The sequence below is a fragment of the Tachypleus tridentatus genome, chromosome 8, assembly GCF_004210375.1.
Source record: "Tachypleus tridentatus isolate NWPU-2018 chromosome 8, ASM421037v1, whole genome shotgun sequence".
Lineage (NCBI taxonomy): Eukaryota > Metazoa > Arthropoda > Merostomata > Xiphosura > Limulidae > Tachypleus > Tachypleus tridentatus.
This window is the reverse complement of record NC_134832.1, coordinates 9,850,763-9,877,361: the sequence shown is the minus strand read 5'-3', so window position 1 is coordinate 9,877,361 and position 26,599 is coordinate 9,850,763. Positions and strand designations below refer to the sequence as shown.

The 26,599-nt window shown below is 30.4% G+C and overlaps 1 protein-coding gene across 7 annotated transcripts in view; it reads right to left on the bottom strand.

The window, feature by feature from the left end:
• The window catches only part of obe (activating signal cointegrator 1 complex subunit obelus), a 241,105-nt gene that overhangs the window by 176,700 nt on the left and 37,806 nt on the right, over nucleotides 1-26,599 (bottom strand). For all 7 annotated transcript variants that reach the window (XR_013032327.1, XR_013032326.1, XM_076517566.1 and 4 more), the window contains exons 6-8: nucleotides 25,930-26,054; nucleotides 19,213-19,351; nucleotides 1,782-1,907 (exon numbers count right to left, since the gene is read on the bottom strand). Coding sequence is in view for 5 of the 7 variants with exons in the window: in XM_076517566.1 (XP_076373681.1) it covers nucleotides 1,782-1,907; nucleotides 19,213-19,351; nucleotides 25,930-26,054 (390 nt within the window). In the remaining 2 variants the exon portion in view is untranslated. The remainder of the gene's footprint in view (nucleotides 1-1,781; nucleotides 1,908-19,212; nucleotides 19,352-25,929; nucleotides 26,055-26,599) is intronic.

Here is a 26,599-nt window from a genome sequence, read left to right as displayed (position 1 = left end):
AAACATTCCAGTAACGACAGGGTTTCATGAGCAATGTACCCAAACAACAGCATCAGACAAAATGCCCACAACCCTTGCTGAGAATGCCCAACATTGGTACTCAAATGATCCAACAGGACCAGCTGAACGACCTTTGGGGGTCATTCCAAAACCACTTGTCTATGAGTATTCAAGACCAAAACATCCTGAATGTCAAGAAACACTCTCCAACCAGAAAAAATAAGCCTCTATAGTACGTGACATTCCAAATGAGGAAGAGGAATACCTACAGCAGTCGGTGTTGGTCTGTAATGGAAGAGAAAGAGCAGGAAAAGCATCTAAAGTATTCAGAACAAGACTCTATTAGTCTATCAAAATGCACTAACCATGTCTCCAAAAGAGAGAGCCCTTTGCACAGCAGAATTAAGAGAGAAAGGGATGCTGCATATGAGACCTGCCACAGATAAACCAAAAATTTATATAGGTGTGAGGAAAAATTGCTTCACTTTGAAAACCCAATCATCGTTGCAGTATTTTGAATTGTGATTATGTAAGAAGCAGTCATACATCTATATATTAGTAGAAACAAAGCCCTTGGAATGAAAGAAACAGGCAAAAAATGGAAACCCAAGGAGGAGGGAAGGAAACAGGATTGTGATACAATGAAGGAAACGAATAAAAGTAAAAGACCAGGCATACTGACACAATTTTCAAAAACCATGCATCAAGTACCAAGGGCCTCTAAAAATATGGGCAAATTGTAAAAATCAGATCCCCACTAGCCCTGACCCATAAAAAATGGTCAGGGTAAAACAAATACAGGAAAAGGTAATCAAGTTCTCAGGTAATAAGAGATAAGCAATACCAGTGCTATAGATCCATATAAGGGAAGAGGAAATGATGATAATTAGAAGCATTATTGTCCGTAGTATGTGGTAATCCAGCCATATCCACATTTGTACACAAATGACACTCAAGACAATTCACATGAACCCCAATATCCAGGGATGGAGAAAACACTAAAATAAATGACCCAAAGTCCATAAAACTTACTGACCCATGGGAGAATTTAGGACCAGGGACATTTTCTCACAAACTATTTTTGGGAAATTACCATTTCTTTTTTCTTCATAGTCTTATGAAATAATTGTAAAATGGAAACCAAACAGTACTAAAAAGAAACCTTGTGTATATGTGAAAATTATTAGCACTTTAATGCTGGATTCTTTTACAGAGATCAGCATAATAATATTATAAAAATATATTTACTCCAATGAGATATATATGGCAACCTACCATAAGTAGCAAATGTAAGAAAATAGCCACATTTTAAATTTGATCATGACACTTACTAAAACTCTTAAAGTATTTTTAAAAACACACTTATGCTACAAATGTTTCTTTTAGTAATGTATACAATGCTTACAAATTTAATGAGCTGTTTCCTAAAGACCTTGAAGCAACTTGAACCATCTATCCAAACACTGCCAATTTAAAATCAAGACAATATTTTTTGTTTTGTTTTTTACTTCATAAAAATTTGAAGAAAATGGGGATATATTAATAAATCTTTAAATTTATCTTTATGGCTGATCTTCAACTAAAATTGTTCTCATTAATTGCAAAAATTCATTTATGATGAGCTAAGCATCTATATTCTAACATACTTTTATAATTTAGAATAACAACCAATGAAGAAATAAACACTACTGCACTATTTTCAAATGCTTAAATTTTATATATCTATTATAAATAATTTATGAATAGTTCTATTAAAAATTGATTTGATTTTTGAATTGTACCTCATCAAGAGAAGAAACAGGAATTAGCTTCTGTCCCACTTGGGCAGGAGGTTGACCAGTTGGTGGTATATTCACCTCTTCATATTTGGAATTTTTGATATATTCAAATCCCCATGGAAGGGTCATCTAATATAAATATAAATTAATGACACAAACCATTTTTCTGTTTTCAAGATATACAGTAATACTTCTCTGATCTTATGCAAATCATATAATTTGGTAATAAAATAATGACATTTTACAATCAGTGATAAAGTAATAATGCTTTTTCAAACATACAAATATTTCAATTATAAATAGTAATTTAGCCATTTAGTCAATTTATTCATACACATCTTTTGAATAAAATAAACATGAAAGTGTTCAATAAATAAGGGTATGCACTGTAAGAATATTTTGATGTCACTATGTTTGCTAAACCTAACAAGATTCTTTTTTGTGTTCTCATGGAAAATTTCTGTAGCTTTCAAAAAGCTATAATTTAACAAATTAAAATAACATTTTAAAATAATGGTAATAATGGCCTGTAAAAAAACTAAGTGCACAAGAACAATGCAACACAACAAAATTTAAACAAAAATGGATAACATTCTCAAGAGATGACAGTTTCTTAGCAAAAGTAGATATATTCATAAGAATTTTCACAAAAGAGACAAAAATATTGACGTTTTGTTTCAAGAAGTGCAATAAATAAAATTTACACTTTTTTCATTTATTCTACAAACTAAACATCAGAAAATAAGAAAACAGTAACTGAAAAATACTAAGTTAAGCTGGTGAAACAGAATTGGCTTACAAATATAATTTACAAATTTATGGATCATAAAAAATAAAAAGATTAAAAACAAAACTCTAAAAGAAACTGCTTTAAGGAATAAAAGTTTAAAATAAATTACCTTTTAACTTCTAAACTGTTTTACACAATAATGTATCACACAGGCAATGTAGTACATAACAGACTGAAAATGCAATAAAGAGTATTCATTTTCTCCCTACACATTTCCATAAAATTATTAAAACTACAAATTTTTTGTTAATGAACACAACCTTTATTTCCTAGCATTATTTAAAAGTCAGAAGTAATTAATATAACAGTAACCAGAGACTTCTAGTAGGTAAATTTTAACACAAGTTATGCACTGACGGTGAATCTAATAATAAACATCATTGGTATTTTCAAAAAAATAATCAATTAATTGAAACTCCTGTTTTCAGTTATTTCAAATATCCAAGCAATGGAAACATTCCCAATACATCTGTCTGTGGTTTAGCAAAAAAATCATAAAGTGAATGTGTGAGGGTGTTTTGTGATTTGAGGGATCCAGGTTTGATTTACATTACCATTAAATTTACTCGTTATATTTGTTATTGCAAACCTAATGAAGCTATCTGCCACTGCCAATAATTTTGAACTACTGATTAGGGGGCAGAAAACTGAATGGAAGTATTCACTGTCAACCTTATAGCTACTTAAGTATTACATAAAATGTAATTTATTTTTTCTTTACACAATGTTAAGTTTATAATTACATAACTGCACATTTTAATGTTGTAGGTAAATAAGCATGAATTGAGTATAAAGGTCCAAGGGATTTAAAAACTCCACTCCATCCCTTCCATTTATTTCTTTTCATAAATTAACAACTGAAATTAAATGAATAATAAATATTTAATGTTGTATATGTAAACCCAAATTTAGGGTATCTAAACACACTTCTTTATTTTTCAGAGATTAAAAACAGCTAACAGTATCAAAAGGAAATGTTGCATGCCAGTATTATTATTTGGTCTGCAATTACTTTAAAAGGTTTTTTCTTCAACTTTTTTGAAGTCACACAATCTGGAGTCTACGGCAATCCAGTTACAACCTCAGCTAATAACTAATGTTTCAAAACAAATACACCCTCATGAATATTAGTTAAACAATGATGTGGTAATGTTTGCATCTTAACTTTTTCCAGAAACTCTAAAAATGTTTGTGACTTTAGACTCTAATAATGGAATCCAGAACAATGTCTCACCAGAGCAAAAAACATTACAAAGATACATTAGATGTTTCCTTGGGGGGTTAGCCATGACTCTCCTGCACAATTAGGGTTGATACTACTGCCTCATCCTTCCTCAAACTCTCTACAGCCTTCCAAAATGATGGATGCTTGTAGCCAACCAATGCTCTGAAACCATTAGTCCAAGCTTTACAGAAAGTCGTTTGTGCAGTCTTCCCCAGCTTTTGCAACTGCATGAACATTCCATAGAGCCAGAGGGTATCAAGGAAATATTCAACACATTATGGAAGGTACTTTGTTGCAAAAATTTAAAAGTTACTTTGATAAAGTACAAGATCCATCGTTTGAGAAAAATTATAACTGTAAGACATGAATGTCTTAAACAAATGAAGTCAATCACCAAAATGTCTCTAATTTTTATTAATATTCAACAAGTTTTTTGAACAATGTTTCAATTGTAAGCATTTTCTCAAAGTTTTCTTTATATAAACTGAATAATCATATTTTTTTCTTATGTTCAGACAAAACTATATTTTTCATGTCTTTTGTATTTCCCAATCATTTTTTGAAAATTTTTAGTCTTGTATTTGACTGAAAAATGCATTTGACAATCGTTTTATTGAAATAGAACCAATTCTTTCTAATGAAACGCCAATTTTATGCAACAAAGTGTCAAATTTTTTCAAACACCATGTAATTTCTCATTTTGAAAAATATGCACTATAACTACCAAATTACCTACCTAATTTGATTCTTACTTGGAAATAAACATACTTTTGAAGTAATTTTCCAAACGTAACAAAGTTCTCTCTTTGAAACAAACACACCTAAAACTGCAAACAAACTTTCAAGATGTTTTAAAACAGTAACAAAATAAATACAAAGGTAGACTATATAAAAAAAACTACTTGGGTGAGACACTGTCCTTATACCCTAACAATGCTATAGTTTTAGAAATTTTTTGTCAAAGTTATTGTTGCTTTTCATAATTTATAGTGCAAATCTGAAGAATTTAGACATTCAGGAAATAAAGTTAGGAAAAAAAAACTTTCATTCAGCCAATTCATCATTATGGCTTTAACAGGACTAGCAGTATAAGAACTGTTTACAGTTAGTGTTGCTTAAAACATCTGTAACTCTCATACACTTATTATAAAATCAAGTTTTTATCAGTTAGAAGACAGTACTCTCAAAATAGGTGTTTGGATACCATTGACATCTAAAATAAGTGAAAATTCATGTGCTATTGCTGTATAAATGATAATTTAAAAAAATAAAATAAAGCATCCTGTTTATGAGTACAAAATGTGAACTTAGTGAGAGACACTTTTGTCTGCAAAAAAAACCAAGAACTATGCAATCTAGTTTTTCTTAATTTGAACTAAAGTTTTTTAGACATTTTTACTGGTTACAAAAAAGTATTTTCCATACTCTTTTAGCAATGTAGTTGTGAAAAGTACTTTGAAGTGATAAGGTGACTGAAATCCATCAACACATCACAAGCTTAATAGCAAGGAAGTCTCAAAATGATATGCAGAGGTATTCCTGAACTGTTTAGAACCACCTTGGTAAATTTGTGCATCAAGCCAATTACACTATTATGCCTGTAACTAGTTTCAGACTGTTCTTGTTTGCTCATCCTACTGTTGACTATCATAATAATTCAACTTTCCAAACTGAATCGCAGGTGAAATTGTTCATATTTCAATCAAAAGCTAAACATAAAGAGGTGATAGCTGAAACATAAAAGATTGACAATTGCTTAATTAATGATGCTGAGAATGTGGCCTACTTTATTGAAGTATGAATTTACTCCCAGCAGGTAGACCTTTGTAACAACTAGTATGCTCTATTTCACTTGGAAGATTTATCAATTAACAAATGAAAACTTGTCAAAGTTGTCTCAAAAAGGTACTTAAAAAAATCATCCTCTTTTGGAGTTTCCAGATTGAAATTATTTTTAATATTCAACAAATTGTAGTGTGAGTACACTCCTTAACTCCAGAGTGATGTGTTCATTAAAAGGTTTAAAGTGTTTAACTAATTTGAACAATTCCATGAAATTGTGAGCTTTCTGATAATTTTCTTAAAGTTACATTTATCAGTAGTGTTAGGATAGTTCTAGCTGGTTCCCCCTGGAGTATCCACATTCAGTAATAGTTTTTCAAAATGTGGATCTTTATTAATGTTCAACATGATTTGAAATATCTGTAAATCATGTTTGAAAAATGTTTAATAAAAGTACATTCCATACAGTTAGCTTTCAGACGTCTCTTTTTCATTTTTGTTTATGAATGTCAGTATTGTTTGTCAAATATGTATTGATTTTTGGAAGCATTGTGAAATATAATTTTGTTTCCAGTAGTGAAATAAGTATTATGTATTTAATTTACATATGATGTAGGTCTATAACCAAAGTAACTGCTTTAAGAATTTTATTCTTTATATTTTTAAGTGTGATAATCTCCACCAACATATATATTATATATAAATTTGTTTAAAAACGTCACAAAATAATGTGTTTATTTTCATTAACAAAAATTCAGTAGTTTTAGTACAGTAGTCTTCAAAACTGTGGAGAAAAACCCATATTAATTGCATTCGTTACTCACACATTGTTAAAGGTTTGGAACTACTCTGCACGTATGATACATTTTCATGAACAGTTTAGGATTATTAAAACAACTTACTTCTAAGTTATTATACTTAAAGACAGGACTTTCTCCAGCTTTTTTTTTTTTTTTGCAATAAACATTTAAGGCAACTTGATATGATAACTGTATGCAGTTAAACAATTTTATATAGTTTCAAGATCACTTGAATGGATGAAAAAGAAAATCTTCTTACAAAGTTAACATAGTAACAAATATACAATGTTCGGAGAAGGCTTTCCATTGCACAAGTAGTTTACTTAAACATAATATAAGAAACATATGCACAAATACACACAGTGAAAAGCAAAGGCATCATACAACTGGAGATTACTCAAGGATCAATAAAGTTATCTTGTTGATGTTTGGTTCTTTGTTTAAAATTGCTATATCTTTACTTGATATACAATGGTTTTGAGTTCTAGTTTGTAAATGTGAATCTTTTTATTATGCTCAAAAATAAAATAGTCATCAAATTAGATAAATTTACTATTTAGTTAATATGGTAGGTGATTTCAAAATATTGTTATGACAAATCTTTAAATCATTTTATTTATCCTATTTCCAAAATGTGCATAAATAAATTGGTTTGCTGGCTACTTAATTATTTATAATTGTAATCATGACATGTTTTAAATAAAAGTATTATTACCCTTATCATTAAAACAAAACATATTTTAATTACTTAATTTTCAGCTAATTTGATTTACAAATCAATGTGAGGTTACTACATAACCAAAAACAAATAATGAAGATCGTATGGTAGTATTTAGCTGACATTAGCGATTCATCTACCAAGTTCAATATGCTGATAAAACGCGTGGAAAACTTTTTTATATATATATAGCCCCCTGCTAGTACAGCGGTATGTCTCTCAAAACCAGGTGTAATTTAAAATAACTTAGAAAGTCAATTCAGTGAAAAAATAAATAAGAATATTAATATCAAGTTAGAATAAGACAATAACTGAAAAAGTTAAAACAGCATTTTTTTTCATTTTTCTTGCTTGTATCACTTGAAATTGACATATTATACTAATTGATGAATGAGCTCATTGTTTAACCAATTAGGAAATACAACTAATCACCAGGTTATACTCTCAAGCCCAAATCTTTGGTAGTAATGGTTATAAAAAGGAAGATGAAGAAAAAGGTAAGATTAGAGATCAAATTCTCCCAGAATGAAAATCAAATTATATAATAAAGGAGAAGATGGACCAGGAACTGGAAATCAATAAAGCATCAAAAGATGAAGCAAAGCTTTTGCAAATACATAAAGCACATGACAACTGAACTGTTGAGACAACCAACAAAATAAGTATTAAGAAAAAACATTTCTCATTAATTAAAAAAAACCTGTGTTGTTGGGCTAGCTGCAGAATTTGGGAAAAAAAAAAAGCAACCAAACAAGACAGAAATAAAAGTAGACATATCTCTTGATGACCATATTGTTTGGTTCTTCTTTTTCAAGTCAATGGTCAGCTCTATATAGCTTTTTTTATTTAGCAATTAATATTTGTCCTTATTTTTGTCAGTTTATTCTTTTCATAAGATGGAACACGAGTTCTAGGTTATAGAGTGCAATCTAAAGCTTTATAAATTCTGCATAAAATAATAAAATTGAGCTAGAGATCATGAAGACTGTTTTGCTCTATCAAATTATGAGATTATGATAAAATTATAGCTACTGCTAGATCAAGGTAGGTGTATGTTTACTGAAAAATGATTATGAATGAATGAAAATAAAAATTTTGATTTTGACCATTTTCCAGTTTTTGCATATGCTATGCTTACTGAAGAAAGACGACGATGAATGAAAATAAACAAAAATCATGATTTTGGCTTTACCAGTTTTTGTATGTGCTATGCTTACGGAAGAAAGATGACAATGAATTAAAATAAGAAATTTTTATTTTGACTATTCACCACTTTGCAATGGTCTGGATAGCTGAAAAGTAGCAAACAAATACATTGAAGCTAGATCAACCATGCCAGGTAGTTTTTTTTACATGTAGCTTCTAATGAACTGTATGTGTGTTTATCAGTTTACATTCATTCATTTCATATGTAATATAGAGGTTAGCTCCCTAAAGACAGACTGTATAGTATACATAGAATTGAATATTACTACATGTTACAGTCATCTAATGTTCATCTATTATTTGCCGGTAATTCCTGCTTCATTCTGTACTTAAGCTTTTTCAAGAAACACCATATTTCTGCAGGAAAGCTAACTCCAAAAGGTAATAATAGCATTGTTTACACGAGAATTATGATGTTTTTTTGCTTAGATGAATTATAGCAGTTAAGACATTTTAATACCCTTATAACCTTCCCACTACCTTATTTAGTATTCTGCAAAGGGGGTGGGTGCAATAATACCAAGTTAATTCTCTTGTAGGCTGGCAAGAGAATAATAATAATTACCACAGGACATTTAGAGCTTGTACTTTCTTCTCCTCATAAATTTAACATGCTTGCTTTTTTGTGCATTTTTATGTGTATATGACCTTAGCAATTAATAGAAAAAGTTTCAGTATTGTTCAAGAGGTAATAACATCATTTACACTATAATTGTTTTTTGTTGTTGTTGTTTTCCAATTCTGCATACAATAATAAAATAGTAAAAGATCAAAAAGACTATATTGCTCTATCACATGATGATAAAATTATAGTTACTGCTAGAACTAGGTAGCCATAAGGTGTGTTGAAGAAAGAGATAATGAAGAAAAATAAAAAATCTTAGTTTTGGCTATTTATTGCTTTTCAACTTTCCTGATTGAAAAACAAATAGAAATAAAAAGTGGCAAAATCAAATGATTTGAAGGAGAATATGAAGTGTATGAATACTAAATTTGGACAATTAGTGATATTTGCTAATTCATCAGTTAACAGGCTTATTAATCAATTACACTCGATGCCTCAAATAACATATACCATGTCTCCAACTACCATTCCAAACAAGCAAAATTAAAATAGGGTGTACTAGTTTCATAGTTTTTTCAAGAACTACATTATTCTATAATGCTATTAATCTTATTTTTCCTCACCTTTTTTCATTATGTAATTATTTGAAATACTTCACTATAAATATTTTTTGACATAGTTTGGATATTTCCTTCTCTGTCAATGAATTGTTAATGTTGACTAAATACCATAACATGGCCACCAGCAATTTGTCTATAAATCAAATATATTGATAATTATATAATGAAAACATGTTTTACTGTCACTAATGATGGTAATAATTTTTATTTAAAACATATCATAATTGCAACTAGAAATAAAACAAGAAACAAATTAGTCAATTTACCTAAGTACCTTGTCTGAATCCAATAAACAAAAACATATTCAATAAAATTTTCATCATCAGAATATTTTCCAGTCATCAATGACACTTATTAAATAGTACACTTATTTCAACTTGCCTGATTTCAAAACACTCGTGTTTATAAACATTTCAAATCAATAAAACCATAATGTGTTTACCAAAAAGAAAAATATTGTAGTTTTTATACAAAAAACCAAACATTAGTAAAGTTCCTTTATTAACTGTTGAACCTGGATATTCTTTACTATACATGACAGATATTCTTAGTGTCTTACATACAAAATTTTATTAAACAACTTTTTGTCTATGCTATATCAACTAGCATAGCATAAAATCTTGGCTAACAATCCATATTTTAATAGTATACAAGTTTTAAGTTCTTAATTCTAAAAAACATTGTTTTTAAAAATCCAGATTTTCCCCTAGTACGACACTCCTGACATATTTTCTCTTGGCATCTCTATTTTTCCCACCACTCCACAAAAAGAGTAAGAAATTAAATACAAATTACTGTCCATAGAATCATTATTGCTCAAGACAAACCATAATTTTTATAGCCTTTAATCTGTTTAATCACAGATCTATCAACAGAAGATCAAACCCTTCCTGCCACACCACCTGTCACATCCTCTCTTTCAGAATATGTTCATAGTTCTCTCTTATGTTTAATTATACATAACAAATGGAAAATCACAGTTTTCATTCACCAAATGCTGTGTTCTGAACAAATAATAGTCAATTTCACCCAAAATACAAATAAAGTTCCAGTGAGAAACTCAATAATTAAATTAAATGAATTCATAACAGCTCTTGTCACAGAGTTAGAAAGCCAGAAAAATTGTAAGTAGGAGAAATAATCTACTTTTTACATGTTATTAATTCAAGCTCTTTGATCCATTATTTAATAAATAAAAATTATTTGTGCATTATACAACTAATATGAAAAAAGAAAGTTTAATTATGCTTGACATTCAACAACAAGAAAAAAGAAGATTGGATGAAAAAAAAGGTTAGTTTAGATTTATTTAGATTTTGTTTGGTGGTTATGAAGTCAAATTGACCAATCCTGTTTTGAGTTAGGGTAGGGAAAATGAGAAAGAAAATATAAAGTTTTAATAAAAAAATCATTTGAATTGTATTTAGAAGGTTTCAGGGATTACATAAAAAAATTGAGATTTTTAAAATGAAAAAAGGTATTTTTAATTTTAACCTAAAAATCATTTTGCACATGGACTATTCAAAATAAATACTCCAATACATTAATGGACAAATCTTTAGTTTATTAAAAATACTTCATTAAACAATATGATCTTTTGTATGTGAAAGACTTGTAACATTAACTGAAAAAATGCCAAATTTTGTGAAGACATACACACTACACTGAAAGTTGGAAGTTTTAAATCTAAAAAGACTTTAACCTTCTTTGATAGATTGTTTAGGCAGAGTATTCATGATGAAACTTTGTAGAATGGACAGCAACTCCCTGTTGTGGAGACACAAGTTTAGAGGACATTTCAAAAGTCTTCTGCCTTAAAAACTTGAAGACAAAAAGGCAGAAGACTTTTAAAACATTGTCCTCTACACTTGTGTCTCCACAACAGGGAGTTGCCGTCCATTCTACAGTTTCAACTTTAGCCTTTTCGCTACAAGCTCTGTAGAATACACACAAGTTTGTTTAACATTTGCACTAAACCTTTTGATACATCATGTGTACCTTTCACAAAATGTGGTAGACTTTTAATAAAATTACAAGTATTTTGTGTACAAAAATGTCAGATTTTTTAATGAAATATTTTTAGTAAAGATTTATTTGTGAACATAGAGTCTGTTTCATTACTAGTCCAAGTGCAAAGTAATTTCATGTTATGATTAAAAAAAACTATTCTTCATCCAAAAATTCTCAAATATTATTTACATAATCTCCAAAACCTCCTAAATACATTTTCAAATGTCTGTTTTCAATAAGACTTTATATATATATATATTGTTATTTTCTATACATTAACTGTGTGGAGTCTGTCACTTGACCAACCTCCTAACCATCTTAAAAAAATATATAAATCATGCTTTTTTCATGCCAGATTGACTGCTATTATAACATAAAACATAAATGTTTAGTCTAAGCAACCTAAGTCTCATAACACAATATGTGAACATTTATATTTATTATTTTTTATTATATTGACCTTCCAGTCAAGCCTACCTAACATTACATAACTTGCACTTACGAGGTGCATGTGCACTCATGTTATGTATCCAGTAATATAAAACTGACTTTTATTCTTTCCTATCTTGACTATGTTTTAGTGGACTGTTATTTTTAATATAGGCTAACAGACGTACGATATATACTCTTCAAAAAAAGAAACACAAAAGGCATATTTTTGTTATCTTAAAGAAAAATACATGTAATAACGTTACAAGCTCAGAGTATGTGATGTTACACGTGTTAAGGCACTGATTGTCAGACCAAAATGAAAATAAAAGTTGTGCACTTTGAAAACGTAGGAAAACATCGGATTTTTCGCCAAAACGCATTCGTGTCCAATAAATTTGTTTGAGAGATCTGCATGTTCTGCAAGTGCAACATGTGCAAAATCCCAATAAAAGTGACGGGTTCTCGGTTTCCATAGCTCAGTATTAAGCCACCGACACGCAATACAGTTACGCCAAGACTGACTGAAGCACAACGCAACAACGCCATTGGTCTCTTGGAAGCAGGTGAATCTCGATCAGATGTTGCCAGAGCTGTGAATGTCCACCCAAGCACCATCACAAGGCTATGGAATCGTCACCAACAACATGGATCAACTTGTGACCTTCCACGATCTGGCAGACCTCGTGTGACCACGCCCGCACAAGATTGCAATATCCGGTTACGTCACCTTCGGGATAGGACCATCATTGCTACGTCTACTGCCTCAACCATACCAGGGCTGCGTAGGATTTCTGATCAGACCGTACGCAACCGTCGACGAGATTCTTAGGCCCCATGTGCAACCCATCATGGAGAACGTCAACGACGTTTTTTCAACATGACAACGCCCGTCCTCACACAGCCCAACTCACCACTGTCTTCTTGAGACACCACAACATCAACGTTCTTCCCTGGCCCTCCAGATCACCAGATTTAAACCCCATCGAACATCTTTGGGACGAGTTGGACCGACGTCTGCGACGACGACAACCTCAACCGCAGACTCTACCTCAGCTTACAGCAGCTTTGCAGGCTGAGTGGACAGCCATTCCACAGGATGTGATTCGTCATCTCATCGCTTTCATGGGCAGGAGATGCCAAGCAGTTATTGATGCTTACGGGGGGAATACTCGTTATTGACGTTGAGTGACGTTAAACTTCACCTAGTGAGCGTGGACTTCGCCTTTGCAGATTTTGGATGTTCAGCAGTGAATGTGCAAAGTTTCACAGATGTCATATAGAACTACCCGGAATAAACTTGTTAACAATATGTCTCAAATTTTGCCTTTTGCGTTTCTTTTTTTGAAGAGTATATTATAAATATTGTACTAACATCTACATACATTTTTATGTAAATTAAACAAAATGTAAACTGTTTATAAACAAGTAACCAAAAATAGGAGGAGCAGAAAGTGTTCGTACATTTCAAAATGTGTGAAAAAACCGATATTCCCGTAAAAATTGTGTTTAGTTTGGAGAATAAATGACATTATACCATTCCAGAACTAGACACTGAATTCATAATTATTGAAATTCAGTCAGCAAAAAATTTACTTCCAGCAATTTAGCGCCATCTCCGTCATTATCTGCTTGGTCATCATGGCAAACAGGAAACAACTGTCCAGTGACTTAAAAAACCGAATTATTGTAAAATACAAGTCTCAATTGTCTCTTTCTGGTAAGCTACACAACTTAATGTGCCAAAATCTACTGTTCAAAGCATAATTGCCAAGTATAAGCTTACAAGATCAACTGCTCACCTCTCTCATTCCAGACACTCCACCAAAATTCTAGATAGAACCAAGAGGAAGGTTCTCAGAGAAGTTAGTATGAACCCTCATTTAACGTAATGGCATAAAGAAACTGGAAAGGAAAACTGGGGTTGAAGTAAGCACCTCTACAGTTACAAACATGTTATGCTCTTCTGGGTTCAAAGCATGCCATCCTCATAGTACTCCATATTTAAAGCCTGTTCATTTAGAAGCACGATTAAGATATGCAAGAAAGCATGTAGATAAACCCTTTATCTATTGGAAGAGTATTCTTTGGTCAGACGAGACTAAAATCGAGCTTTTCGGCCACAATGATGTTTGCAATATTTTCTGTAAGAAGAGGGAACGAAATCTTCCAAAGAACATAGTCCCTACAGATAAACAACGAATTGGCTTGATCATGCAATGGGGTTCCGTCAGCTCTTCTGAATGATGCTCGGAACTTGCGGCTTGGGCGTCATTGAATCTTCCAGCACAACAACGACCCTAAGCACACATCAAAATATGTGCAATCCTAGTTGCAGAGAAACCATATAAGCGTTCTGGAATGGCTATCGCAGTCACCCAATTTCAACTCAATTGAAAACGTTTGGCATGAGTTGAAGAGCAGGGCTCATCAGCGTCATCCAAAAAACTTACAAGATTTGGAGGCCTTCTGTAAAGAAGAATGAAAGAAAATACCAGTCAAGTACTGTTAAACGATCATGGAGGGCTATGAGGAGAGATTGCACCTGAAAGGCAAACTGACTCACGACGCAGGGGTATGAACACTTTGTCCTAACTGTATATGTACATAGATTATTACTATTTAAAAATAAATTAATCTTATTTTTCTTAAAATATAAAACAATACATCAAAAAGTAAAGAAACAATTATTACCTCTTCTCACTACAACCTCTGTTCTTGTTTGTTGCTAGGCCTTTTAAAATTTCACACATGGAAGATATCAAACTAAATTTGTTTAGGCTTTATATATAATTGAATAATAAAAAAATCATAAATAACTGCACTGATACCACAGAATTACCCAATAATTTATTAAGTTTAGTAATTAAGATGTATTTAGATTTTAGAAAATATGAAACCTTGAACAGATTAAAGACACACCCTATATCACTGGAATCTTGAATTGAAAGAACATGGTAGCTATTTCACTGAGTAAAATGGTAGAGAAAAGTATACTGGGGACATTCTAAGCTGTTGATTGGTTATTCACGTCATATATTGAAGTAAGTGGATATAAGAGTTTATTTTCAAAAATGGAAAGAGGTACGTTTGATTCAGTAAATAAGACATATCTCAAAAAAAAAAAAAATGTGAGGTTCTTATTTTATATTCTAGCTTGTTAATATTAGTAATCTGAATTCTAATTTGTACAAAACTACAGACATTACAAATATCAAATTTTGAGCAGTGCTGCATTCAACACACCCCATGACTCACTAAAATCACTATTTAGGTATGTTCTTCTGACATTTACTTTTAAATTAAGAAATTAGTTTGAATTATAAATAACAACTTGATTTCAAACTTATTCACACAAATTCATAAGATAGTGGTTTAATAAAAGTTTGAACGCAAGTCAACAAATGCAATGACATAGCCTTTGACTTGTGACCCGCTCTCAAAGGGTTAAATGAGTACAAAGTAGTCACCTGGTTGTTTTTTTGTTATTCATATTTCTCTATCTTGGTAAGGTACTTATACCTGGTGATGACAAAGCCACCTTCAAATATGTACACTTATTAGTGTTAGACATGTAATAAAATTTCATATTTTGTCCATTAAACCCTTATCCAAAGTGCACAACTTTATCTGATGTCTTCTCATTGAAGAAAAATAATTTTGTAGAATGAAACTTCTCATAGTTATAACTATCTTAAAAAGTTTGAAAGCCATTATAGAATGAATAAGAAAAAAATAAAAAGTATTCTTAGATAATAGAGTATTACTGTGTGAACAAGTAACAATGTTTAAGTTCTCCACACTAGTTGCAGTAATGTTTCATTTTTACAGTAAGGAGTATGATCTCAGTTATCTTTCCAAAAGTCAGTTGTAAAACCTGTAACCAATTTTTCAATGTTTTTTCCATGAAAAAGAAACTTAAAAAATTTAGAAAGTAAAAAAATTATATGGATATATATTCTGTAAATGATTAGTTTGGCCAAGATATGACTTACCAATTTCAAAGTTTATATTTTTATTTCCAGTATGACTGATAAAAAAAAAACAATAGAAATCAAACATTTCAAGTTTTTAAATTAAAATTAAACAATTATAATTATTTTTAATAATTTTTGTTGTATTTCAAATTTTGGTAAAAGTTAAGAAAAACACTTAAGATAAATATTTATGTATATTTTTAATTTAAAACAATGTTTTGCCTTTGCAGCTTTTGACTTTTATTAAAATATTTAATTATGTTACAACACTGAAAAACAAATTATTTTTTTACCTTGTGATTTAAAAAGTCACACCACTTGCATTTTATAAACCAACATAACTTTTCACATCTTCCTCAAGAGAATTCTAACATTTTAACATTGAAGAATTAATTTGTAGCATGCCCATGTTATAAGAGCTGTAGATGTCATAAATAATTCTAGCTTTACAATGAAACAAATCTGAAATCTAGACATGTTGTTACCATCTCAAAAAAAAGTTTGAAAATTTACCATATCAGCATTTATTTCGATATTACCATATTACTGAAAAAAAGACAGTTATTGGATGAGGTCTTAAATAAACTGTAGACTTCAACTGTCTTGATTTCAGAACACCCAAAAAAGCTTTTATGGTAATTAACAACTCAATCAAATAAAAATACTAACATCTAATACATCTTCTCAAACACTTTATTTTAATGTAATAACATCTGGTTGTTTATTATTAATTTCTTTAAAAAATGGAAGAGGTTCACATACTTCCTAGATGTACATATACTCATAGATCATTAAACAATATCATAATTAATTTTTGAAAAAAAATTTAAAAATGGGAGAGATGTTTGTGGGTCACACAAACCCATACCCTAGATTTGCATCTCAATTTATAACATTACACAATAGTTATCATTTAATAAAACAGATATACTGTAGACCCCTATACTGCTCTCCTGGATCAATGTTTGTTTACAAAATAATATCAAAATAATACTTGCACAATTAGATTGGATGGTTTGTTGGTTGTTTAGCATTTACTGGTGCAAAGCAACTGGGCTATCTGTGCCAAAAAACTGATAAAAAGGCAATAAAGTTAAAATGAAACAGTCTAATTCTCAAATTAAAATCTTAAATAGTGTTAAAATGACCGATGGCCCTTAAAAATGTAAAAGCACAAATCACGTTGCCAATGACACTGTCCAATGTCAATGATTAACCCATGGAAAAATATGTCAAAATGATGACATTGCTCTCAATTGTAACGATGCCAACAACAGTAAAATATGGGCTGTTGTGACCTGAGTGTCACGCAGACCACACATTGATGCATCAGTAATAGATAAAAAAAGTGATGAGTTAAACTGTTTCCAATGTGTGGCCAAGCCAGAACAACTTCCTCCTTCAGATACTTATGGAAGCAAGACAATCATAAAGCAATGCAAGGTTTAATCTGGAAAAGACTTATCATTTGCTCACTCCAAGTCGACTGCCAACTGGCACAGAGCCGAGCCTTGAATATAGAGCTGTCAGTCCATGTATGGAATAAGCACAGTGATAGTACAAAAGCAGACAGACTTAGCTACAATGTCAGTGAGCTCATTACCACAAATACCAACATGGCCTGGTATCCAGGAGAACTGGATAGAAGTAGACAATAGAGAGGAATGGGAAAGTTGGTTTTGAATATAGACAAGAGCAGGGCAAGAACTAGCATGAAGCAATTGAAGTAGAGAGCTAAGTGAGTTGATATAAATAGTACAGTTCACGTAATGCATAACTTCTACATTATTAAGGGCAAGAAAAATAGTGTACAATTCAGCAGTGAACACAGAAACTGTAGATTGGATCCTGTGTGTAACCCACCAAATCACAACAAACCATGGCAGAACCCATGGAGTCACCTGATTTTGAACCATCTGTATTAATGGGAAGGGAAGGATGGTTGTAAAGAAGTTCAGCAAATAGAAGACAGTACTTCCAACTAGGAGTATCAAATGGAGTAATAAGTTAGGGTACAAAGGGCTGACCTGTGGAGACAGCAGCATCATCCAAGGATAAGCCAAATTCAGCCAAATGGGTCTGGTTATGAAGGACAAATGGAACAATGACAGACTATTTATTCAGAAAAAGCATGGTCCACTGAGAAAGTTAAGGATTGAAGATTTCGAACATACAGTAAAGACAGCTGCAAACAGCAGAGGTGTAGAGGAGGTTCATGAGTGAAACTGTGTATAAACTCTGGACTGAAGAAGTGATGGAAGGCTTTGCTTCTTCAACAAGCAATAAATGTAAAAAAGAAGGAATATAATTGTTAATATGAGACAAAGAAATTTACTCCTCAAAGTATAGAATATTCATAAATTTTACTTCTAGCATATTTGTAAAGCAAAGTGTCCACCCATTATAAACAAAATAATCTGCAGAATTTATTGCACATTAATTCTAGAAATAAATAATCTTATAACACCAAAATGTTTTAAACACTCAGCATTTTACTTTACAGTTCAAGAAGTGTAAAGCAAAACAATGAGTGTAATTAAATAAAGGTTACAAGGTTGTTTATTTCTAGAATTGTACAATTAATGTCTTCCATACAGCAGTTTGAACTACAGAAATTAATTTATTCCATGTTTATATCTGTTACTAAACAAGAATAACTTTTATAACTTGCACTTGCCACTATTTTTTGTCATTACCTAATTACAATACTTCCCAATTGAGAACTATAATACTGTATTCCAACAGAACCAACCAAATCAAGTGAGACTAACTCACTCTTAATAAATGAGAATGTTCACTATTCGTATAATATTTTTCCAAAATATTCTGAAACTTGTTAAAAATACTTAGCACAAAATGGTCAATGGACTACTGAGAAACATCACAAAATCAGAGGGGAAAATTTCACCAACGAGGCTGTTCTATTTCTTATGGACATTCATATATTTTAAAATCCAAGTAACTCAAAGAATGTGAAATTCTATTGAAAGCAGTGGTGTTGATTATGGAAACAAAAAGTAAAGAAAACAAGAGCCTTACATGGAACACTGATAGTATTTAAGTGTGGCATTTAAGCCTTTTTTCAAATGTTTAAAACAGCAAACATTGTACAAGAATATATAGTTTAATTTTATTAAAAAATGCAAATCTTTCCAATCGTTTTATATGTATTATCTGCAAACATTGTACTAAACAAAATCTAGAAGAACTTCTTTAAATCCTTACTATTATTTTATGCTCTGTACCAGAAAAAGAATAATATACAAACATACACACACATATTTCATCTCCATTAAAACAGAAAAAACTCACTTTTACTCCTCCAACATATCCAGCAGACAGTTTAGCTTCAGAATAGGAATCAAAAACATAAGGAAGATTTTTTGGGTGACCAATCACTGACTTGTGTGAAAACAGTGGCCTCCTTTTAGCAGATAACAGCTGCATTTCCCTGTCAGTAACATAAGGAAAGTCTGATTATTTAAAAAAGAAAAGAAAGATAAAACTTCTGATTTTTAAGACAAGAGAGAGCTAAACAGTGATTATTTCATTGATAAATCAGTTGAAAAAATGTTCTGCACTGGATACAAGGCATTTGAAGTTCACATTGCCTCAATACACAAATAACCCTTACCTCAGATTGTTATAAAATTGTCACTACACACCAGTTCTTCTTGCTTTAGGCTAAAATTTTACATAATCAACACCAATTTTCTTGCATGGTTGGTGTAAATATTCAGAATCAAAATTTCAAGTCCCTAAGTCATATCCTTTTAAGATACAGGCCATCAACATTTGATCTGATTTTGCTACCTGACAATATTCAACTGGCTACATCTTTTGTTGCATTTCAAGAATATGAAAATGTATCATTCTGAAACTCTCAAAACCTATGCCATTCGTAGTCTAGGATATAAATGTTTCTGTGTGGATGAAAAATGAAAGGTTAGGGTGGGTCAATAGCATTAAGAGACACCTAAAATGCTTAATGACTATCACAGATTTTACCATTACTCAAGTGATCTGACATATATACACTGGTGATTAAAGACTGTCGGTGTGTTCAGGTCTCCAAATTAATGGTGCCCTCCAAAATTTATATACTCTATTCCAATGTTTCACTACATGTTGAAAAGTTTCATCCTGAGCAGAAGAAAGTGAGTTTCTGGGTGTCCAGAAAATCAGTGTCAAAGACTGATTTGATTAAGACGCCACACCACAATCTCATATTCTTGAATCGCTGCATAAATGAAATTCATTTACTTGACATCAGAAAATTTATCCAGCTGATGTGCCATCATGATCTGTTGGTTAAGTTGATATGACTGACCTACATCAGGGTTTTCATACTATAACTTGTAATATGTTTAGTGTATCTTCATGAAACTTGACAAACTTTCAGTAAACACTAGCTTTTCATGCACAAAAATTTCAAAAATTTTTAATTAAGTACTATAACTCAAGTTTAGTCAGCAAGTATAGAGTCAGAGTGTTGACTGCTCCAAGTGCAAAGTAATTTTCTCATTACGCTTAAAAACATGTTTCTTCATCTGAAAATTTATTAATTCTGTCTTTGTAAAAACCTCTAAACCTTTCAAATAAATATCAAACAATTTTTTACAATAAAAGTGTTTATCTTATTTGTTTTTTTTTCTACTCTAACTTTGTACAGACTTGGTAGGTTTGACTGACCTTGTAACCACCATATAAAAATGACTGCAGGTTGTAAAAGAAAAGTAATACTGTTCTAAATAGCTTAATCCTTTCATCACTACATGATACAAACCATAGCACACAACAATTCTATTATATTACATTTCAAAAATAAAAATAGTGTATGAAATTGTTTAAAATCTAACAAAAAAGTTTGTATCTTCATGAAAATAAAATACTTAATCTGGATTTCTACTACTCTTTGGAACAGTTTATATGCAAGAAATATTCCACATGAAATATACAATGTTTGACTTTACAGTTTTCACATTTCATTTGTATAATCTGTACAAACTCATAAAGGAATATTAAAAGTTTTTATATTTCACTGTAAATTTTCTCTACTGTATAACAATATTATCATCAACACAGTGCAATGAAGTTTAAAATTAACAAAGAAATATATAAATTCCTCTCAACTATTTGAAGAATGGTTTCAAACATTTCTTGCTATGTGGACAATTTCATGTTTTTGTTTTCTCACATTGCCTATTATTAATTTTTGACTTTCCTTTCAAGTTCTTCATGTTTTACTTTTTATGACAACATATCAACTGATGCTCACAAAGTTTTATGAAATAATTTCAACAAACTTCATGCACATATTTGTTGCAAACGCAAGAGAGTACTTACACATACATTATGTTTAAGCTTTCACAATCTAAACATGAACAAGTTAAACTTATAAAAACAATTATGAATTAAAAACAAAATATGAATTTTAAAGAACAAATAATAGATAATTAACTATAACATAAAAATAAATCCCATATGCAATTTAACTGTTTACCAATCAATATGTAAAATATGAGAAGGTAGAACCAAATAAGGATCCCACATTCAACAATGGACTGAGCTTTATATTTTATATTAGAAAACTACATAGTGCTAAAGACTCTTCTCTAAGTAACCTAAGAAGAGAGATACCTGCTATTTCTGTTAGTTATTAGCATTCCATTCAGCTTCAAGCTGTTACTTAGAAATGCAGCTGAACTTAGAAAGGATTTGCAATAGTCTTTGATGGGTGGGGGATGTTCAAATGTTTCCAGATGGCAGTGAAATATACCTGAGTAATGGACTTTGACTGTTTAGCATAACAGTCTATGTTAGCAACTCACAGTTGTTTGTTGAGAATTGTAACAGTGAGCAAATCACATGACAGAAAAAACTGCAGTTTTAATGCTGTTTTACATTTCTTTTTAAAATAATGTAACACAACTTATGTAATATAAAATTTTAAATTACAATATATTTGAAAATAATAACTTCATTTATAATAAAGTAGTTTAAGTTTTGAGATAACAAGTACCAAGGCAGAAAGAAATTTCAAAATGGCTATAAGAACAAAAGGATTAAAGCTCATTAAAGAACAATTCTGTTTATATTTAAATTTATTGTTTTTTACTATTTGGACCATGTCTAACTAAAAATACCACCATACAAATTGTAAATTATTTATTACTGTATTTAATGATGCAACACATGTTGTCTTAACCTAACCTCTTACAACCTAATAATTTTTTTATATACATTTTATTTTTATAGCCATGAACAATGAATATAGAAAAAAAACAAGTAACATATTACACACCTCTGACCTAGTTTTTTTGTCAATTGTTGATGAAATCTGTACCTACTTTCTATAATAATGGTATTAGCACACTAAACAATTTTTATTTACTTAAAAATGCACCTGAGAACACAAAATAATACCATTCACAGATTACATGTCTTATAACTATCATAATTAAAATGGTTTTCAAAGTAGGACAAAAGAGCCTTAAATTAATTCCCTTTTTTTGCTCAATCCAAACACCACAGGATAATCTTTTAAACTAAAAACAAAACTGACAATACTCTGTACTGAAAACAGTAGTATTCTGCATGATAAGTTAAAACTTTTAACTTTTCATTGGTTAAAAGTAAAATAAAAATGTCAGAGAAAGAATTACTGGTAACTCGTGAAAGAAAGGATGTGACGGGTGAACACAGTAAATGGGTCTTATTCTCTTGTTTCTTGGTTTCTTGCTTTACCTTAGTAGTATATATAATGAATAATTTTGCATTCTGTACTTCTCAAAAGAGTAATAAATTAGAGGAGAATATCTAGAAAACATCTGTCACTATTCTCAAACTAAGAAAGACTGAGGATTTATTTAAATACTTCCATTTAAAATTAACCCTTCCCATTCAGGTGATGGTCGAAGTATATAGCCATATATTGTAGACTTATGTTCAAAATTTTATCAAACCACAATTTTGATTCATTTGCTCAAATTGGAAATAATATTTTAGTTTATAATTCAAATTTTAGAATTATATATTATTTTATTTTTTAATTCAAAAGCAAATATAAAACCAAATAGCTAAATACTGATATCCAAAGGTGACACCCATGCAAAGAGCAAAATACTTCTTTTCATCTGACAGTTTCACATCTTTTTCTATGATCTCTTTAATTTTTTTTTCTGTGAGGCATTATATTCTATTTCATCTTATCTACTCTAATACTAACTGTTTCAAAATCATCAATGTATAGTGAAATGAAGAGATGAAAAATTATAAAACTAATACTATTTTCTTCCTCTCCATTGACTTCTATACTGAGAAGATTGCACCAAATTAATTATTATAATAGCCTGAGCTTCTCACCTTTTATTTAAACTTATGATGTTCACAGTTTAATGTAAATACTCTTTAGTGTAGATACTTCTGATGCATAGTCTAATTTTTATAGCCTCCAATACTCTTTGTTTATGGATATATAAATCAGAAAATAAAATCCATTATTCATTCTTTTCTATCAAATACTCTATTTCATAATTGGCCAACAACTTTCTTCAACATTTTCTATTACCTCATTTATAACCTATTGAAACAGTTTTAATTTATTAAATGATGTACATTGCTACCATGTTCACAGAAGAAATTTTATTTATTTCACCTCAGACAGTGATTATTACCAAGTTTCAATTGAAGAACTATAGGAATTATTTCACTTATGCTTTAATTAGAAAGCAAATTAAATTATATCAGTAGAATATTTTTTGCTTTGTATGTGTTATTATTTTGTGTTCTTAAGTGCATGTTTCAAAATAAATAAAACTTATTTTAGTTATAAATAATAACATTACAAGGAACTAGGATTATATTTCTGCTGAAAAAAAAAAAAAATGTCACCATAACAAAACAATTCCACTAAAGTTTTTATAATTGGAAAATTGAAGGATGACTCACAGTATCTATATAGACGTGAATCTGCTCTTCCTCTTGGTCATGAAAAATGTGAGGTTGATTAGCAAATAATCTCAAAAGTAATTCTTTGAATTTCATGCAAAATTATTCAAGAGCTATCTGAACTAGTCATCCCTAAGAGAAGACTGTTTTGTCAACTCCACCCCCTGTCAAATTTTCTGCCTACTCTAAATGAATTATATAATTTATCATTACATTATAATGATTCCCTGGTTAAAAAGGACAAGTACATTCAGTGATGTGATCTGAACCCTTGATCTATAGATGTCAAGTTAAACACCCTTCCATCAGGCCATTCTAGGCTCTCTCAAAAGACAGATGGGAGGAGCTTCTTTTATGGGTTTGGGAATGTTTTTGGTATCTCAGCAAATCAAGAATGTAAGAAGTTCAGACTTTAAATTATTGCTTGTAAACAATGTATAGCTTGTGTTTCAACTTGGTTGGAAACTGTAAAAGTTATAAATTTTTAAAGTTTAGAGACAGGAGCTAAAGTGCATCACAGCACAGGAGAATCAACAACAACAAAAAATTTTAAAGGTATCTTTTTAAAATTAAAATTTAAACAAAAATTTGAATTATACCTTATGTTCTAATACTAAGATCACTGATATAATTGATGACAAAGTTGTTCAGTTAAATTTTGAATGTAACACTACAAAAGATCATGACAAGACCAGACACAAAGGGTTAAGAAAGTGATAAATTAATGATCTGTACCACTTTTAAAGTTAAAATAAGTAATATGATACATGTTTTACATAATTTAATTTTTAACACATAAATTAATAAATAATTGTAGTTTTCCTGTGAAAATAAAATCTAATGAATAGGATGACTGGTAGGGAATGTCAGCTATGAGTCAAATGTTCAAATTAAAAGCTGAATAATACTGTCAATAATGAACTGCAGAACATTAACCAAGGCTTTAACCAACATTCAAGAACCAGTTTCCAAACATTTGATACATTTAAGTTTCTTAATTTTATCCTCTTGTAAAAAGCAATGGACTAAAATATGCAAAAGCAATTCACATAAATCACAATAAAATTCAACTAAAATAACTATTGCCTCTTAGAAGAAATCATTACACGTTATCACACATAATCCATTCAAATCAGATAAAGAAAATATTGAATCCAACAAGAATATAAAAAATAACAATAAACTGATAAAAGTTTGTATTTCAATATGACTATTTAAAAGTTTTATTCCAAATCAATTTATTTGCTGTACATTAACAATTTAATTTTAGTTAATGAAGATTACTTGAGATCAGATTTAATGCAAATAAACATTTAATACCACTCTTTTTATTTGACCATGATTCAATTGCAGCTTCCACAATGTTTACTTCTCCCAATTTCACAGTATTTAAATTAAATTTAAAGGATTTTCCAGTCACAAGAGAACAAAATTATACATTGACAACTGTAAAAGTGTGTACACTTTTTACAAGCTGGCAAAGAATGATTAATTTATACTTGTCAAGAGACATCAGTTGTTGTTGTTTTTTAATTAATCACAAAACTACACAATGGCCTATCTGTGCTCTGCCCACCACGGGTATCAAAACACAGATTTTAGAGTTGAAAGTCTGCAGACATACTGCTGAGCCACTGGGGGGCTAGGGACATCAGCATTTGGCTTGTTATATTTTTAAACACTTCATTCTATATTTAGTCCCTTAGGGATTTTCAAGAATTAGGAGAATGCATAATAATAGTATTCCAACCACATTATACATGTCATATCCATTGCTGATGCATTTCACTCAATCCAGAGCTTTTCAGGTCAATTGGAATACCATTTATTTATTGCAATTTGTGAGTACTTCAGTTTTGCTAAAAGAACAAATAAAGCTCTGAATATAAGTTATAAAAATACTGACCTTTAAATTATCTTCATAGATGCAGCAAACTTTTCAAGCGGGTCAATAACCAGCCAAAATAAGAAATTGGTACCAATCATGTTGGATAAGCGTGATGATTTGGCATGAAATACTCCCCAAATTATATCAAGAATACATGAAAATTAAGAGGTAACACGGAAAAATACTCATACCTTTGATCTCTAAGATACTGAGGATCAAATATAAATGTATTATCATCAAGATTTCGTGCCTGGTCTCGCTGGATACGTCTATCTTCCTTTTTGAACTGTTTCTTCAACTGTCGTTCTTTTTCAGACTTTGGCAAAATACAGTGGGTATGCATTATATGGCAAATTTTGGTTCACTGAACTTTATTACTATGGGTTTTATATAATTCTACACTTAAACAAATGAGCTATTCTTTAGATTCTTAAACTTGAAAGTAATAATACATGTTTAGTTAAAAACTGCTATTGACTGACACTTAGTTGGTTATATTTTAATGTTTACAAACAGTTGACATGTATCTTTACTTCTATAGTATATCTTTATGATTTTTCTTTCCTGTATGAGTATTAATGAAAATTTTTAACTTTAAAAAATTAGATTTTCTAAAAACTAATTATTATTAGTTTATTTCTTACAAGTTCAATATCTTCAACTAACATATTTTTCAGTTATGGAATTTTTTGCAAGCAGACTTTTCTACCCGACTGCAATGGCACTATAATGCCAATTATGTAAACTGATTGAACTTAATGCTTCACATTTTACCAATTAGTATATTAAAATATGCTTTTCTCCAATAAAATAAAACATTTTCATCTATTTTCAAATGAAAAAATATAGTATTTACATGTG